This window comes from Dendrobates tinctorius, unplaced genomic scaffold (genome assembly GCF_039654945.1).
Source record: "Dendrobates tinctorius isolate UK_male_01 unplaced genomic scaffold, ASM3965494v1 ptg000133l, whole genome shotgun sequence".
In the NCBI taxonomy this organism is placed as follows: Eukaryota; Metazoa; Chordata; class Amphibia; order Anura; family Dendrobatidae; genus Dendrobates; species Dendrobates tinctorius.
Window position 1 is genome coordinate 13,064,106 of NW_027361801.1, and position 18,019 is coordinate 13,082,124.

At 48.1% G+C, this 18,019-nt stretch overlaps 1 protein-coding gene across 4 annotated transcripts in view; it reads left to right on the forward strand.

Annotated features, from left to right (window-relative positions):
- Nucleotides 1-18,019, forward strand: part of DOCK11 (dedicator of cytokinesis 11) — a 481,846-nt gene that overhangs the window by 168,419 nt on the left and 295,408 nt on the right. For all 4 annotated transcript variants that reach the window (XM_073543480.1, XM_073543481.1, XM_073543483.1 and 1 more), the window contains exons 28-29: nt 16,100-16,246; nt 17,028-17,111. In XM_073543480.1, the coding sequence (XP_073399581.1) occupies nt 16,100-16,246; nt 17,028-17,111 (231 nt within the window). The remainder of the gene's footprint in view (nt 1-16,099; nt 16,247-17,027; nt 17,112-18,019) is intronic.

An 18,019-nucleotide genomic window follows, 5' to 3' on the forward strand; every position in this document is an offset into this window, starting at 1 on the left:
TGTGGACCTAATGGCATCCCATCTCAATACCAAGGTTCCCAATTTCATGGCCAGGACACACGACCCGCGGTCGCTCGGAGCGGATGCCCTGGTCCAGGACTGGTCCCAGTTCCGACTCCTGTACATTTTTCCACCCCTCCCCCTAAGGCTGTGTGCACACGCTGCGGATTAGGTGCGGATTCATCCACGCGGATTTTGTAAAATCCGCAGGTGAAACCGCAGGTCAAAAGACCTGCGGTTTTACCCGCGGATTGCTCTGCGGTTTTGCCCTGCGGTTTTTCATCTCCTCAATGGAGGAGATGGCAAACCTCAGGGGAATCCGCAGAAAGAATTGACATGTCAATTCTTTCTGCTGATTGAAAACCGCAGATAATCCGCGCGGAAAATTCCGCACCGTCTGCACTGCGGTTTTTGATTCCCATAGGGAATCATGCTACTGTACACCGCAGCAAAAACTGCTGCGGGTCCGCAGCGGCCAAAATCGCTGCGGAACCGCAGCAAAATCCGCAGCGTGTGCACACAGCCTAATCGCCAGGGTCGTGAGGAAGATCAAGCAAGAGGGAGTTCCGACCATCCTCATCGCGCCAGACTGGCCCAGACGTACTTGGTACGCCGACATCGTCCAACTTACGGCAGACGCCCCCTGGCGTCTACCCGACCGTCACGACCTTCTGTCTCAAGGTCCGTTCTTCCACCAGAATTCAGGGGCTCTCAATTTGACGGCATGGCCCTTGAAACCTGGATTCTAACCTAGGCAGGTTTTTCACCGGCAGTCATTACAACTATGATCAGGGCAAGGAAGCCTGCCTCCGCCAAGCTCTATTATCGTACCTGGAGAGCTTTCTTTTCTTGGTGCGAATCTCATGGACAAGTCCCACTCCCTTATTCCCTCCCGAAGGTACTAGGTTTTCTTCAATCGGGCCTAGATGCCAAGCTATCCTTAAGTTCGCTTAAGAGTCAGGTGTCGGCGCTTTCAGTCTTTTTTCAAAAGCGCATTGCTATTAAACCGCAAGTCAGGACTTTCATCCAGGGAGTTTCCCGATTGGTTCCTCCCTACATACGTCCGCTGGATACGTGGGACCTCAATCTGGTCCTGACAGCATTGCAAGCTCCACCCTTTGAACCTCTTAGAGGAGTTCCACTCTCCATTCTGTCTCAGAAAGTGGTTTTTCTAGTGGCGATCACCTCGTTACGCAGAGTGTCGGAATTGTCAGCACTTTCCTGCAGACGGCCTTTCCTAGCCTTTCACCAGGACAAGGTGGTTCTCCGCACGGTACCATCCTTCCTTCCGAAGGTTGTGTCCAACTTTCACCTTAATGAAGAGATTTCACTGCCTTCCCTTTGCCCGGTTCCGGTTCATAGAGTGGAGAAGGCTCTGCATACGCTTGACCTCGTCAGAGCATTGCAAATTTACGTGTCCAGGACTGCACCTTTCCGGAAATCTGATTCCCTCTTCATTCTTCCGGAAGGTAGTCGCAAGGGGTTACCGGCTTCCAAGGCTACCCTTGCCAGGTGGATCAGGTCCACCATACACGAGGCCTACCGACTTAACAGTTCCCCTCTTCCGGCCGGTATCACGGCACACTCTACACGGGCAGTAGGGGCCTCCTGGGCCATTCGGCATCAGGCTTCGGCACAACAAGTGTGCAAGGCGGCCACTTGGACTAGCCTACACACGTTTACGAAACACTACAGTGTTCATACCCAGTCCTCAGCGGATGCGAGCCTGGGTAGACTGGTTCTGCAGGCGGCAGTACCCCAAGTCTAGGGGACTGTCAGCACAATATTCGTCCACTGCTTCCCACCCAGGGACTGCTTTGGGACGTCCCAAGGTTCTGTGTCCCCCAATTAGGCGACAGAGTAAAGGAGATTTTTGTGTACTCACCGTAAAATCTCTTTCTCTTAGCCTTTAATTGGGGGACACAGCTCCCACCCTGTTGCCCTTACGGGCCGTTGTTTCCTGTTGAGTTCTCATATTGTTCTTTGAGCTCGTACATAGTAGCCTTCTTACAGGCATGGTTATGTTATTTGGTTACGTTCCTCCTTATGCTTTGGCACAAAACTGGAGAAGGCTGACGCCGTCCAGGGGTGTATACTGCAGAGGAGGAGCCAAAGTTAATCTTTTTCAGATTATGCATAGTGTCGCCTCCTAGTGGACAGCAGCATAACACCCAAGGTTCTGTGTCCCCCAATTAAAGGCTAAGAGAAAGAGATTACTCTGTCGCCTAATTGGGGGACACAGAACCTTGGGTGTTATGCTGCTGTCCACTAGGAGGCGACACTATGCATAATCTGAAAAAGATTAACTTTGGCTCCTCCTCTGCAGTATACACCCCTGGACGGCGTCAGCCTTCTCCAGTTTTTGCTTAGTGTCGCAAGGAGGCACACCTTTTTTTCTTCCGTTTTTTTTTTTTTCCTTTTTTTCACCGGAAATACAGATGAAGAAAAGTGGGTCTCCAGCGAGACTCCCGGCATGGCTCCCTCCTCGGTCCCCTATTAGGGGTACCCGGTTGAGGTCGAGGAGGTTTTTCCCCATGTCGCTCCCTCCCCAGTCCCTCGGGTAATGGTTCGAGGTCGAGACCCCCCTCCTTCCCCAACCCCTTTAAGGGGTCTGGGTTGAGGTTGAGGCGAGGATGAAGACCCCCTGACGGTGACAGACGCACCCTCCCTAATCCCCCGCAGGGGGTATTAGGTTGAGACGCCTCAGGTAGGGTCGGAGATCAGGCAGCATTTCGCAGCTTCCAGGGACCCCAGGCTGGCTGAGGGATCCTGTTGGGGCCGGGGGAGGGTGCGGACTGGATGGCACAGCAGAGACAGGGCTTTTCTGCGTCCCTGTCTCTGCAACAGCAGCGGCTCCATAGCGCTTCAGGGGCCCCCCATACAAAAACCGCTACCCCTGCTACCCCCACCGCTATCCAGTCGACCATTCTGGGGGGGTCTGGTGCAAATCCGCCCCCCCCCCGGACTACCGCGCCGCTCTGGAGCCCTCCTGGGCATCAGGCTTCTAATTTAGGCCGCGGCTTCGGCCTAGCTGAAGCCGCCGCCTTTTCCCCGCCCCCCGGCCCGCCCCCCGGATGACCAAAATGACACACTGGAGTGTCAAAGAAGGGGCGGATTGATGCAGAAAGGGGGTGTTTTTACACAGCCCAGCGCGTCCTTTTCAGCTCTCCGCCCCCTCCTCCCTCTCCTCAGAGCCCCGGTGGCCATTTTTTCTGGATGAGATCCAGGAGAGGAGCATCACAGCGGTCTCCGGGGGGCACAGAACTGGGATCTGTCGGCGCTGGACCTAGGGGCACACCGGTGGGGTAAGCTCACAGCTGGGTTCTCATTACTCAGCTGTGAATCTATACTTCCTATAAGGCTTTCTGTGGGTTCCCTCTGCGTAGCCACCCCTGTACGATCCCTTATAGCCAGCCTCTGTGCACTATGCCGGGCTCAAGGAAGAGAACCAGGCAGGAATGTTTCTATGCATTCTGTACAGCCTGCAAAGCCACGCTCCCTAGTGGCAGCACGTATCCGCACTGCCGGGACTGCATCCAGAACTCTGGGTCAGAACCCCAGGGAGTCCCTACTGACGCTTCAGTGTCACAGACCACGCCGGAATGGGCAACTCAGATGTCTCAGTCTATGTCACAGTCCATAGACAACCTAACTGCTACATTACTGCAAGCTCTGCAGAGTCGGGCCCCGGCTATGGACGGTACACAGCAAACGGACAGCTTGTCTCAGGAACATGCTGCTTCCAACTCTCACAGACGTAAGCGGACCCACAGGTCTCTATCACCTGAGTCGCACTATAGCACAAGGTCGTCCCCCTCTAGGGAGAGACAGCGTCATTCCAGGTCTCCTGGGCAGTCCCCTGCCACAGACAGACAGTGCAATTTACCACAGGGATCCCCCACCACAGAAGACCCCCGCCCCAGGTCGCCCTCCAGGGATCACCTTAGCGAGGCACAGGATTCGGAGGGTGTCTGTGACTCCGACTCAGATAATGAAACGGTCAGGTCCGTGGTACCTTCTCCCCCTAGCAATACAGCGCTAGTTGAGGACATAATTTCTGCCATTCATCGGGTGCTAAAAATTCCAGAGTCGCCCCCGGAAGTCCCAGAACAGAGGATTTGCTTCGAAAGTGTTCAAAAACCACCTAAGGTCTTCCCTAATCACGATGAGTTTGAGAAAATACTTACCAAACAGTTTGCACAGCCTGACAAAAAATTCGCTAATCGCAAATATTTGGAAGCGAAGTACCCCTTCCCACAGAAAGACACCAAACAATGGACAGATCCACCTGAAGTGGACCCTCCGGTTTCTAGGCTAGCAGTGCAGACTTTACTCTCTCTGCCGGATAGCTCAACCCTCAGGGACGCAGCAGACCGGCAAGTAGAACGCATGGCTCGTTCTATTTTCGAAGCGGCAGGCGCCTCTCTGGGCCCTGCGTTTGCTTCAGTTTGGGCAGCCAAGGCCATCCTGGCTTGGGCCAAAAAACTACAGGAGGGTCTTCAGGCTTCAAGTCCTGAACTCTCGGACCAAGCGGTCCAGATGGCAGTGGTAGCAGACTACATAATTCATGCAGCCCTGGATTCCGCCAGAGGTGTAGCGGGAATAGCATCAAACGCCATCACGATCCGACGCATCCTCTGGCTGCGAGAATGGAAAGCGGATGCGGCCTCAATGAAGTCCCTCACGAGACTTCCGTATTTTACTGGAAGACTTTTCGGCGAAAAGTTGGACACCATGATAGCCAATGCCACTGGGGGTAAGAGTACCTCTCTCCCTCAACTAAAACCGAAACGCACGTTTAAACAAAGAAACCAGACGTGATTCCGATCCTTTCGGAATTCCTCGGGCTGGTCCGTTTTGCGCCCAGTGCAAAACCGCAACCGTTCTCCACGCAGAGACAACCCACGGACGCAGCAGCGACCGGACAGGGCTTGGCAGTGGAAAGCAGGCCAAGCGAAACCCAAGGGAGGAAAACCTCAGAACTTCACTTCATCATGACTCGAGACCTCCGGAAGACACCCCACCAGTAGGCGGCCGACTTTTCCTCTTTCAGCAAGTCTGGCTGCCTATTACAGAAGACAGGTGGGTCAGGGAAATAGTGTCTTCCGGATACAAGATAGAGTTCACTTCCGTTCCACCGAACCGGTTCTTCCTTTCTGTTCCTCCAACACCACCAGAAAAGGCTCGTGTTTTCCACCAAGCGGTTTCCTCTCTCCTTCAATCAGGAGTTGTGGTGCCGGTTCCCGCGAACGAGAGATTCCGAGGATTCTACTCAAATTTGTTCGTAGTCCCCAAGAAAGGAGGCGGCGTCCGACCCATACTGGACCTAAAACAGCTCAACAATTACGTACGGGTCCGTCATTTCCGCATGGAGTCCCTCCGGTCCATCATTGCATCCATGGAGCAGGGAGAATACCTCGCCTCCATAGACATACAGGATGCGTATCTCCACATACCAATTGCTCCCGCCCACCAAAGGTTTCTCAGGTTCGCGGTCAACCAAAACCACTACCAGTTTGTCGCCCTTCCGTTCGGACTCGCCACGGCTCCAAGAACGTTCACCAAAGTCATGGCGGCCACCATGGACGTCCTGCACTCAAGAGGCATCCTAGTCGTCCCGTACCTGGACGACCTCCTCGTCAAGTCTCCCACTTTCAAAGACTGCGAGGTCAGTGTCTCAATCACTCTAGACACTCTGAGTCGCCTGGGATGGCTAGTCAACCTACAGAAATCGTCGACCATCCCAACTCGGACTCTAACATTCCTGGGAATGGTATTCGACACCGCCAGGGGCCTGGTGCTCCTTCCCAAGGACAAGACACTGGCCATCCGTCTGGGAGTTCGCACACTCCTTCACAGTCCTCCTCGATCTCTCCGGTTTGCCATGAGAATCCTCGGCAGGATGGCAGCAGCAATAGAGGCAGTGCCATTTGCCCAGTTTCACCTCAGGGTCCTTCAACTAGCCATACTCAGATCTTGGGACAGGAACCCTCTCTCCCTCGACAGGGAGTTCAGGTTGACGTCATCAACCAGGAGGTCCCTGCATTGGTGGCTCAAACCAAACTCGCTTACACGAGGGAAGCCATTCCTCTCAGGACAATGGAAGATCCTGACTACCGATGCAAGCCTGACAGGCTGGGGGGCGGTGCACCTACATCACAGGGCACAGGGCAAGTGGTCACCGAGGGAAGTGACATTGCCTATCAATGTTCTGGAAATCAGGGCCATTCTCTTGGCACTGAGAGCATTTCATCACTTGCTTGCAGCCTCGCACATACGGATGCAGTCGGACAATGCCACGGCTGTGGCATACGTGAACCACCAAGGCGGGACCCGCAGCGCCCAGGCGATGAGAGAAGTGGCTCATATCCTCCGCTGGGCGGAAGACACAAGGTCGGTACTTTCTGCGGTACACATTCCAGGTGTAGAAAACTGGGAAGCCGACTTCCTCAGCAGGCAAGGAATGGACTCGGGGGAGTGGTCTCTCCATCCCGAGATTTTTTACCAGATCTGTCAACGCTGGGGAACCCCGGATGTGGACCTAATGGCATCCCATCTCAATACCAAGGTTCCCAATTTCATGGCCAGGACACACGACCCGCGGTCGCTCGGAGCGGATGCCCTGGTCCAGGACTGGTCCCAGTTCCGACTCCTGTACATTTTTCCACCCCTCCCCCTAATCGCCAGGGTCGTGAGGAAGATCAAGCAAGAGGGAGTTCCGACCATCCTCATCGCGCCAGACTGGCCCAGACGTACTTGGTACGCCGACATCGTCCAACTCACGGCAGACGCCCCCTGGCGTCTACCCGACCGTCACGACCTTCTGTCTCAAGGTCCGTTCTTCCACCAGACTTCAGGGGCTCTCAATTTGACGGCATGGCCCTTGAAACCTGGATTCTAACCCAGGCAGGTTTTTCACCGGCAGTCATTGCAACTATGATCAGGGCAAGGAAGCCTGCCTCCGCCAAGCTCTATTATCGTACCTGGAGAGCTTTCTTTTCTTGGTGCGAATCTCATGGACAAGTCCCACTCCCTTATTCCCTCCCGAAGGTACTAGGTTTTCTTCAATCGGGCCTAGATGCCAAGCTATCCTTAAGTTCGCTTAAGAGTCAGGTGTCATAGAATCATAGAATCATAGAATGATGTCGGCGCTTTCAGTCCTTTTTCAAAAGCGCATTGCTATTAAACCGCAAGTAAGGACTTTCATCCAGGGAGTTTCCCGATTGGTTCCTCCCTACAAACGTCCGCTGGATACGTGGGACCTCAATCTGGTCCTGACAGCATTGCAAGCTCCACCCTTCGAACCTCTTAGAGGAGTTCCACTCTCCATTCTGTCTCAGAAAGTGGTTTTTCTAGTGGCGATCACCTCGTTACGCAGTGTCGGAATTGTCAGCACTTTCCTGCAGACGGCCTTTCCTAGCCTTTCACCAGGACAAGGTGGTTCTCCGCACGGTACCATCCTTCCTTCCGAAGGTTGTGTCCAACTTTCACCTTAATGAAGAGATTTCACTGCCTTCCCTTTGCCCAGTTCCGGTTCATAGAGTGGAGAAGGCTCTGCATACGCTTGACCTCGTCAGAGCATTGCGGATTTACGTGTCCAGGACTGCACCTTTCTGGAAATCTGATTCCCTCTTCATTCTTCCGGAAGGTAGTCGCAAGGGGTTGCCGGCTTCCAAGGCTACCCTTGCCAGGTGGATCAAGTCCACCATACATGAGGCCTACCGACTTAACAGTTCCCCTCTTCCGGCCGGTATCACGGCACACTCTACACGGGCAGTAGGGGCCTCCTGGGCCATTCGGCATCAGGCTTCGGCACAACAAGTGTGCAAGGCGGCCACTTGGACTAGCCTACACACGTTTACGAAACACTACAGTGTTCATACCCAGTCCTCAGCGGATGCGAGCCTGGGTAGACTGGTTCTGCAGGCGGCAGTACCCCAAGTCTAGGGGACTGTCAGCACAATATTCGTCCACTGCTTCCCACCCAGGGAATGCTTTGGGACGTCCCAAGGTTCTGTGTCCCCCAATTAGGCGACAGAGTAAAGGAGATTTTTGTGTACTCACCGTAAAATCTCTTTCTCTTAGCCTTTAATTGGGGGACACAGCTCCCACCCTGTTGCCCTTACGGGCCGTTGTTTCCTGTTGAGTTCTCATATTGTTCTTTGAGCTCGTACATAGTAGCCTTCTCACAGGCATGGTTATGTTATTTGGTTACGTTCCTCCTTATGCTTTGGCACAAAACTGGAGAAGGCTGACTCCGTCCAGGGGTGTATACTGCAGAGGAGGAGCCAAAGTTAATCTTTTTCAGATTATGCATAGTGTCGCCTCCTAGTGGACAGCAGCATAACACCCAAGGTTCTGTGTCCCCCAATTAAAGGCTAAGAGAAAGAGATTTTACGGTGAGTACACAAAAATCTCCTTTTTACGGTGAGTACACAAAAATCTCCTTTTTTTTTGTTTACACTTCTGTCCTTGAGAACCTCCATGAAGGATCTTGAGGTGTGTGTGTGTGTATATATATATATATATATATATATATATATACACAGTTTTGGCAAAAATTAAGAGCCCACCACATCAAAACTCTGTCATGGGCAGTCCATTCTCCAGACCTGAACCCCATTGAAAACCTCTGGCATGTAATCAAGAGGATGATGGATAGTCACAAGCCATAAAACAAGGAAGAACTGCTTAAATTTTTCCACAAGAAGCAGTGTGAAAGGCTGGTGGAAAGCATGCCAAGACGCATGAAAGCTGTTTTTAAAAATCATGGCTATTCCACAAAATATTGATTTCTGAACTGAACTGAACATTAGTATTGTTTCTAAATGATTATGAACTTGTTTTCTTTACATTACTTGAGGTCCGAAAGCACTGTTTTTTTTCTCTAATTTTAAGCATTTCTCATTTTCAGGAAAAAAGTACAAAATGTATTGCTTGGAAATTCGGAGACATGTTGTCAGAAGTTTGTAGACTGAAAGAACAATTTACGTTTTACTCAAAAATATACCTATAAAGAGAAAAATCAGACAAACTGAACATTTGAAACAGAGATATATATACAGTACAAATACACACAATGTGGAAAATAAGTATTTGATACACTGCTGATTTTTCTAATTTTACCACCGACAAAGAGTGGAGAGAGCTGTAGTTTTTATCACTTCAACTGTGAGAGACAAAATCTAAAATTAAAATCCAGAAAATCATATTGTATGAGTTTTAAATAATTAAATTTAATTTTTATTTCATGAAATAAGTATTTGATATGCAATTTAATTATGTAAAAATCATACAATGTGATTTTCTGGTTTTTTTTAAGATTCTGTCTTTCACAGATGAAGTGTACCTATGATAAAAATTACACACCTCTCCATTCTTAGTAGGCAGGAAAACTTGCAAAATCGTCAGTGTATCAAATACTCATGTTCCTGTTTGTATGTATGTGTATGTATATATATATATATATATATATATATATATATATACTAGCTGAAGAGCCCGGCGCTGCCCGGGCATAGTAACTAACTGTGGTTAGTTATAGCAAATTATAATTATCCTCCATCCCATAGTCCCGTGCCCATATACCCATCATACATATCCTCCATCCCAAAGTCGAGTGCCCATATACCCATCACACATCCTCCATTCCATAGTCCCATGCCCATATACCCATCACACATCCTCCATCCCATAGTCCCATGCCCATATACCCATCTTACATATTCGCCATCCCATAGTCGAGTGCTCATCTACCCATCACACATCCTTCATCTCATAGTCCCATGCCCATATACCCATCATACATATCCTCCATCCCATAGTCCCGTGCCCATATACCCATCATACATATCCGCGATCCCATAGTCCCATGCCCATATACCCGTCATACAATTCCTCCATCCCATAGTCCAGTTCCCATATATCCATCACACATCCTCCATCCCATAGTCCCGTGCCCATATACCCATCACACATCCTCCATCCCATAGTCCCATGCCCATATACCCATCACATATCCTCCATTCCATAGTCCCATGCCCATATACCCACCATACATATTCGCCATCCCATAGTCGAGTGCCCATATACCCATCACACATCCTTCATCTCATAGTCCCATGCCCATATACCCATCATATATATCCTCCATCCCATAGTCCCTTGCCCATATACCCGTCATACATATCCGCGATCCCATAGTCCCATGCCCATATACCCATCATACACATCCTGCATCCCATAGTCCAGTGCCCATCTACCCATCACACATCCTTCATCTCATAGTCCCATGCCCATATACCCATCATACATATCCTCCATCCCATAGTCCCGTAGCCATATACCCATCATACATATCCGCGATCCCATAGTCCCATGCCCATATGCCCGTCATACAATTCCTCCATCCCATAGTCCAGTTCCCATATATCCATCACACATCCTCCATCCCATAGTCCCGTGCCCATATACCCATCACACATCCTCCATCCCATAGTCCCATGCCCATATACCCATCACACATCCTCCATCCCATAGTCCCATGCCCATATACCCATCATACATATTCGCCATCCCATAGTCGAGTGCCCATATACCCATCACACATCCTTCATCTCATAGTCCCATGCCCATATACCCATCATACATATCCTCCATCCCATAGTCCCTTGCCCATATACCCATCATACATATCCGCCATCCCATAGTCCCATGCCCATATACCCATCATACACATCCTGCATCCCATAGTCCAGTGCCCATACACCCATCACACATCCTCCATCCCATAGTCCCGTGCCCATATACCCGTCATACATATCCTCCATCCCATAGTCCAGTGCCCATACACCCATCACGCATCCTCCATCCCATAGTCCAGTGCCCATATACCCGTCATACATATCCTCCATCTCATAGTCCAGTGCCCATATACCTATCACACATCCTCCATCCCATAGTCAACCATTATGGCATCATAATGAGTGGCGGGGCTTGCAACCTATGATGACATCAGCGTCGCCATGGCAACCATTATGACATCATAATGAGGGGTGGGGCTTGATACACACACACTTTTTCCCCATTATGTAGATAGGGGCAACATTTTTGGTGAATTGGAACACGCGGGGTTAAAATTTCGCCTCACAGCATAGCCTAGGACACTCTCGGGGTCCAGACGTGTGACTGTGCCACATTTTGTGGCTGTAGCTGCCTGGGCATAGTAACTAACTGTGGTTAGTTATAGAAAATTATAATTATCCTCCATCCCATAGTCACGTGCCCAAATACCCATCATACATATCCACGATCCCATAGGCCCATGCCCATATACCCATCATACATATCCTCCATCCCATAGTCGAGTGTCCATATACCCATCATACATCCTTCATCTCATAGTCCCATGGCCATATACCCATCATACATCCTCCATCCCATAGTCCCGTGCCCATATACCCATCATACATATCCTCCATCCCATAGTCCCGTGCCCATATACCCGTCATGCATATCCTCCATCCCATAGTCCCATGCCCATATACCCGTCATACATATCCTCCATCCCATAGTCCCTTGCCCATATACCCGTCATACATATCCTCCATCCCATAGTCCAGTGCCCATATACCCGTCATACATATCCTCCATCCCATAGTCCCGTGCCCATATACCCATCACACATCCTCCATCCCATAGTCCCGTGCCCATATACCCATCATAGATATCCTTCATCCCACAGTCCCGTGCCCATATACCCATCATACATATCCACCATTCCATAGTCCCGTGCCCATATACCTGTCATACATATCCTCCATCCCACAGTCCCGTGCCCATATACCCGTCATACATATCCACCATTCCATAGTCCGGTGCCCATATACCCATCACACATTCTCCATCCCATAGTCAACCATTATGACATCATAATGAACGGCGGGGCTTGCAACCTATGATGACATCAGCGTTGCCATGGCAACCATTGTGACATCATAATGAGGGGCGGGGCTTGACGCGCACACATTTTTTCCCCAGTATGTAGACGGGGCAAAATTGTTTGGTGAATTGGAACACGCGGGGTTAAAATTTCGCCTCACATCATAGCTTAGGACGCTCTAGGGGTCCAGACGTGTGACTGTGCCAAATTTTGTGGCTGTAGCTGCGACGGTGCGGATGCCTATCCCGGACATACACACATACACACACACACACACACAGCTGAAGAGCCCGGCGCTGCCCGGGCATAGTAACTAACTGTGGTTAGTTATAGAAAATTATAATTATCCTCCATCGCATAGTCCCATGCCCATATACCCATCATACATATCCACGATCCCATAGGCCCGTGCCCATATACCCATCATACACATCCTCCATCCCATAGTCCCATGCCCATATAACCATCATACATATTCTCCATCCCATAGTCCCATGCCCATATACCCATCATACATATCCTCCATCCCATAGGCCCGTGCCCATATGCCCATCATACATATCTGCCATCTCATAGTCCCGTGCCCATATACCCATCATACATATCCTCCATCCCATAGTCCAGTGCCCATATACCCATCACACATCCTCCATCCCATAGTCCCGTGCCCATATACATATCCGCCATCCCATAGTCCCATGCCCATATACCCATCATACATATCCTCCATCCCATAGTCCAGTGCCCATATACCCATCACACATCCTCCATCCCATAGTCCCGTGCCCATATACATATCCGCCATCCCATAGTCCTGTTCCCATATACCCATCATACATATCCTCCATCCCATAGTCCCGTGCCCATATACATATCCTCCATCCCATAGTCCCGTGCCCATATACCTGTCATACATATCCTCCATCCCATAGTCCGGTGCCCATATACTCATCACACATTCTCCAATCCATAGTCAACCATTATGACATCATAATGAGCGGCGGCGGGGCTTGCAACCTTTGATGACATCAGCGTCGCCATGGCAACCATTGTGACATCATAATGAGGGGCGGGGCTTGACACGCACACACTGCTTCCCCAGTATGCAAATAGGGGCATTGTAAGATGCTCCATAGATTATGCCCCAATAAGATGCTCCATAGATTATGCCCCATATAATGCTCCATAGATTATGCCCTCATATGCTGCTCCATAGAATATGCCCCCATATGCTGCTCCATAGATTATGCCCCCATATGCTGCTCCATAGAATATGCCCCCATATGCTGCTCCATAGAATATGCCCCCATATGCTGCTGCATAAAATATGCCCCATATGCTGCTCCATAGACTATGCCCCCATATGCTGCCCCATAGACTATGCCCCCATATGCTGCCCCATAGGCTATGCCCCCATATGCTGCCCCATAGAATATGCTGCCCCATAGAATATGCCCCCATATGCTGCCCCATAGAATATTCCCCCATATGCTGCCCCATGGAATATGCCCCCATATGCTGCCCCATAGAATATGCCCCCATATGCTGCTCCATAGAATATGCCCCCATATGCTGCCCCCATAAGATGCTCCATATATTATGCCCCCATATGCTGCTGCAAAAAAGCCATACTCACCTCTCCTGCTCAGGTCCCGGCACCTGAGATATTCACCTGTCCGGGGTCCATCACTGCTCACCGCTATCTGCCGCTTCCTGTGTCAGTGACTGTTCAGCCAGCAGAGGGCGCAGCATGCACTTACCATATCACCGCGCCCTCTGCTACCTAAACGTCACTGACACAGGCCGCAGCAGACAGCAGTGAGCAGCGATGGACCCCAGACAGGTGAATATCGCTATACTTACCCCCTCCTGGCGTGGTCTCTGCAGCCCCGCTTCTCCAAGGTCTCTCTTCCTGCCTTCAGTGGTCACGTGATACCGCTCATTACACTCATTAATATGCGCATATTCATGAGTTTAATGAGTGGTACCACGTGAAGGCAGGAAGGGAGACCGTGGAGAAGCTGGGGGGGGCTGCAGAGACCGCACCAGGGGGGGTAAGTATGATCTCTGACACCCCCGCTCCCCCTCCCCCACCGACGTCCAGGTATATGACTTGTGTATAAGCCGAGAGGGGGGACTTTCAGCCCAAAAAAATGGGCTGAAAATCTCGGCTTATGCAAGAGTATATACTAGGTTCCTTGATAGGGGGTTAATCCAGGGAACTAGTCTGATTGTTATATGTGGAGTCGGGAAGGAATTTTTTCCCCAATGTGGAGCAATGTAAGTCAGAAATGGGTGTATGGAGCGGGCTCTTGGGGTGAGCTCCGCTCATGCTCGGCAAGTCATGGCTGTGTGTTACAGCCATGGCCTGCCCCTAACAATCGCAGGTAGTGCAAAGCGCTGCCCACATTTGGTAAAACACATCGGCATAGGGGTGCATCATTCTATGCGCCCATCGGCGCTTCTGCTTGATTGTGGATCATCGATGTGTTACTATGATAGCAGGAGGGGGTAGTCCTGCATTTACCACAAGTGCTATGTATACAGCATATACATAGAATAAGCAACCAGACAATTCCAGCTTCAAGCCCCCTAAGGGGACTAACAAGATCAGTGCAAATGAAAAAAAAAAAAAGTTCAAATCTCCCACCTTTTCACCCATTAAAAATTAAGATAAAAAAATAAACATATGAGGCATCGCCAACTTAATAAATGTCAGATCTATCAAAGTATAAAAGTAAGTAACTTGATTGGTAAACATCATAAACGAAAAAAATTGAAGAGGTTAAAATCACATTTTTTCGGTCACTGCAATACCACAAAAAATGCTGTAACAAGCTATCAAAACATCATATCTATCCTAAAATGACATCAATAAAAATGTTGTATCGCACAGAAAAATGAAAACATGACGAGTCTCAGAATATGGTGACACAACTCCAATTTTTTTTTTAAATATCAGAATTATTTTTAATCACTAAAATAATAAAAGACTGCATGTCACTGTAATCATACTGATGAGAAAAATCATATTGTGATGTCGAATGTACACAGTAAAAACAATTCCCAAAAAACAATGTCAGAATTGTGATTTTTTTTTTCCCACAATTTCTCTCCACCTGGAATTTTTTCCCCGTTTTCCAGTATACCATATGGTAAACTAAATGATGTAATTAAAAAGTACAACTTGTCGCACAAAAAACCAAGCCCTCATATGTCTATGTGGACAGAAAGATTTAAAAATAAGTAATGACGCTGTGAAGACAGTGAGAAAAAATGAAATTGCAAAAATGGAAATTGGCCGCTTTTTGAAGGGACTAACAGCCTTCATAGAAATATATGAAAAAATTGTGACTTTCGGTTGCCATCTGAGCTGTTTTTTGCCTAATTTGTTAATGAATTCCACTATATAGGCAATATGCACCTCTTAAGCTCCCACTAATATTAGCTGCAGAGTATCTCTCTGCTGAAACCCATAGTGGTCAGATATTTACTGTAGGTAAACCTGGAAGCTATTGTGAAATGGGCTCTGCAAGCAAAGAAAAAAAATTGCCTAGGGGATTGCATTGGTAAAAAAATAAACTGTTATACTGACCTAGTGGCCACCCAGCTGGATCCAGTGCAAAGCACTCTGTATTCCGTGGTCTACTTAGAGCTAGGAAGCACTGATGTCACCAATCGATCAGCTGCTGGACAACAATATCCTGTGATTGACTACAGTGATCAGGTGACTGAGCAATGCATCATCATAAAACATTTGATAATGCATTGCTCAAGTCACCTGATCGCTGAGGTCACAGGTGGTTGGTAGAATGGTGTCATCATCATTTCCTGTCTCTGCAGACCACGGAGCGGCCTGTGCTAGAAAAAGTGGATGAGTATGTTTGCTTTCTTTTAATAGCTGAGCAAAGTTTTATTTGGACTGGACAACTCTTGTAATTATCTCTTTAGGCGTACTACATAAGAAGTAAAGTTTTACAATCAATTACAATTAACATCTACAGGATGTCTTCCACCTTGCCCACTTCATGGAGGTCCTCGATCAGGAATGCCCCAGTAACATAGTTCAAGGTCAAGAAAAGGCCCAAATATTTATAATATTTTAGTTTTTCCCTTAGTTTTCCATTCCATTTTAAGTTTCAGTTTAATATTCAACAGGTACCTCGACCTCAGAGGTTTCCAGACTCGTATCAAAATGTTCTACATTCTTTGCTGCTGTCAATAATACCGCATGTCACCATAAGATACGGTGAGATTCCCGAAGAGTCTCGAAATGTCAACATGAGCTTGGCAAACTTCATCAAGGTGAGATTATGTCCGTGCATGCAATATTTACAGAACACCTATTGATGTAACTAGATTGGACATACCGTAGAATTATTTTAATATTCTTAATGTCTTTTTTTTCTAAAACATTTACAGTGTCATAGATTTTTACATCTTTTGTAGAGCCCAGTCTCATAGTTTTCCCCAAACATCCCAATACAGCATATTGATAATTTTGTAGGTCAGGAAGTTGAAGATTTTTTACTAACTTCTCCTTGATACTTAGTAGGTGCCTTACATTAATGGTTATAACTGAGTGCATTTGATCACCATTTCCCTTTGGCACTTTTGACATGACCTTCTTTTAAATCCCAGTGCTTTTGGCATCATCGACAGCAAATTCTTCACTCATCAATAGATATCAGCGAGTACAGGCAGCCGAGCTTCTCTTGTGTATAGAGCCAGCTGCTCTGCTTCCTGGACATCTTCTGTTCTTCCCAGATCATTAGCTTCACATACAATGGTGTAACTGCTCGGGTAGACAGCACAGCAGCTTCTATGATCGGAGGGTCCCAGTAGTGCGTAGTTCTGTGCATAGGTCTTAAGCTGTAATTGTGTTATAGCCCTTTTGAAGAAGCCAGAATAGATCACCATGGTTTGTGTAAGATTAAAAAGAAAGAAGTACCATAGAATGGGCAAAGGGAACTAAAATGAAAAAAACACAGGATGTGCAACCTTTTTTTTTAACCACTTATTTTGCTTTATTTCTATAAATTTAGTATGAACGTGAATAATTAACTAGTTTCCCATGTTATTTCAGAGATGTCTTACATTTATGGACAGAGGATTTGTCTTTAATCTCATTAATGACTACATGTCTGGATTCAGTCTTAAAGATCCAAAGGTAAATGAATAGACTTTAAGGAAATGTTATACTATGTGATGCAGTGACCCCTGTGACAGCTAGGGGGCGCTGTATGGGCTTCCCAGGACATGCATGCAGGCATTTCCTTTATTGTGATGGGGAAAAGTTGAGCGGCAGGATTGTAAATGGCCGATATGTATCACAAGGGTGAGTGCCTTGTTGTGGAAGCTTGAATGTGTGTTGACAGCAGATAATAATGCTGAGGGTTTGTTGCTGTGTTTTGGGAAAGCTTCTAGGTGGCTTGGTGAGATGGGCGGGACCAGTCATCTACAAACCCACCCAGGGGCGTGTGTCTAAATGCCCAGGATACAGCCTGTGTGTGTGGCTGTGTGAAATAGGACCTTTAGTGAGGTCATAACCATGTGATCCATACCTCACCAGTGTCTGCAAATTGAGATTCTAATTCAGCTTTTATCCTAAGTCATGTGACAAGGCTCGTTAAAGGGTCGACATTCACTTTTAGGATTGCTACTTCCAATAGATAGCACTAGAGTTCTAGTTCTCTTCCTCTCTGAAGAGACAATTTACAAAATAATTAGTGACTCCTGTAATAAGGGTTGCCAGGTAGATCCAAATATTTCAACTAAACAGAGAGAAGATCAAATATGCAAACATTGCAGTCAAAAACAATCAAGCTGGTACTAAGCGGTGATGTGGTGGATAACAGGTGGAAAAAAAGAGCATGTCAACAGCTGTACACGAGATCAACATATAAAATGTTGCAGTTATACAAATAATAGGTGAGGATCTATAATAAATGTGACCTAATATATGAGTAGCTGTTTGCAGGCTGTGTGATGCACTACACTAAAATTAATGCACTACACTAAAAGTATAATGCCCAGGTACAAAAACAAACAGTAAGCAGCACTTCAAACAGACTAAGT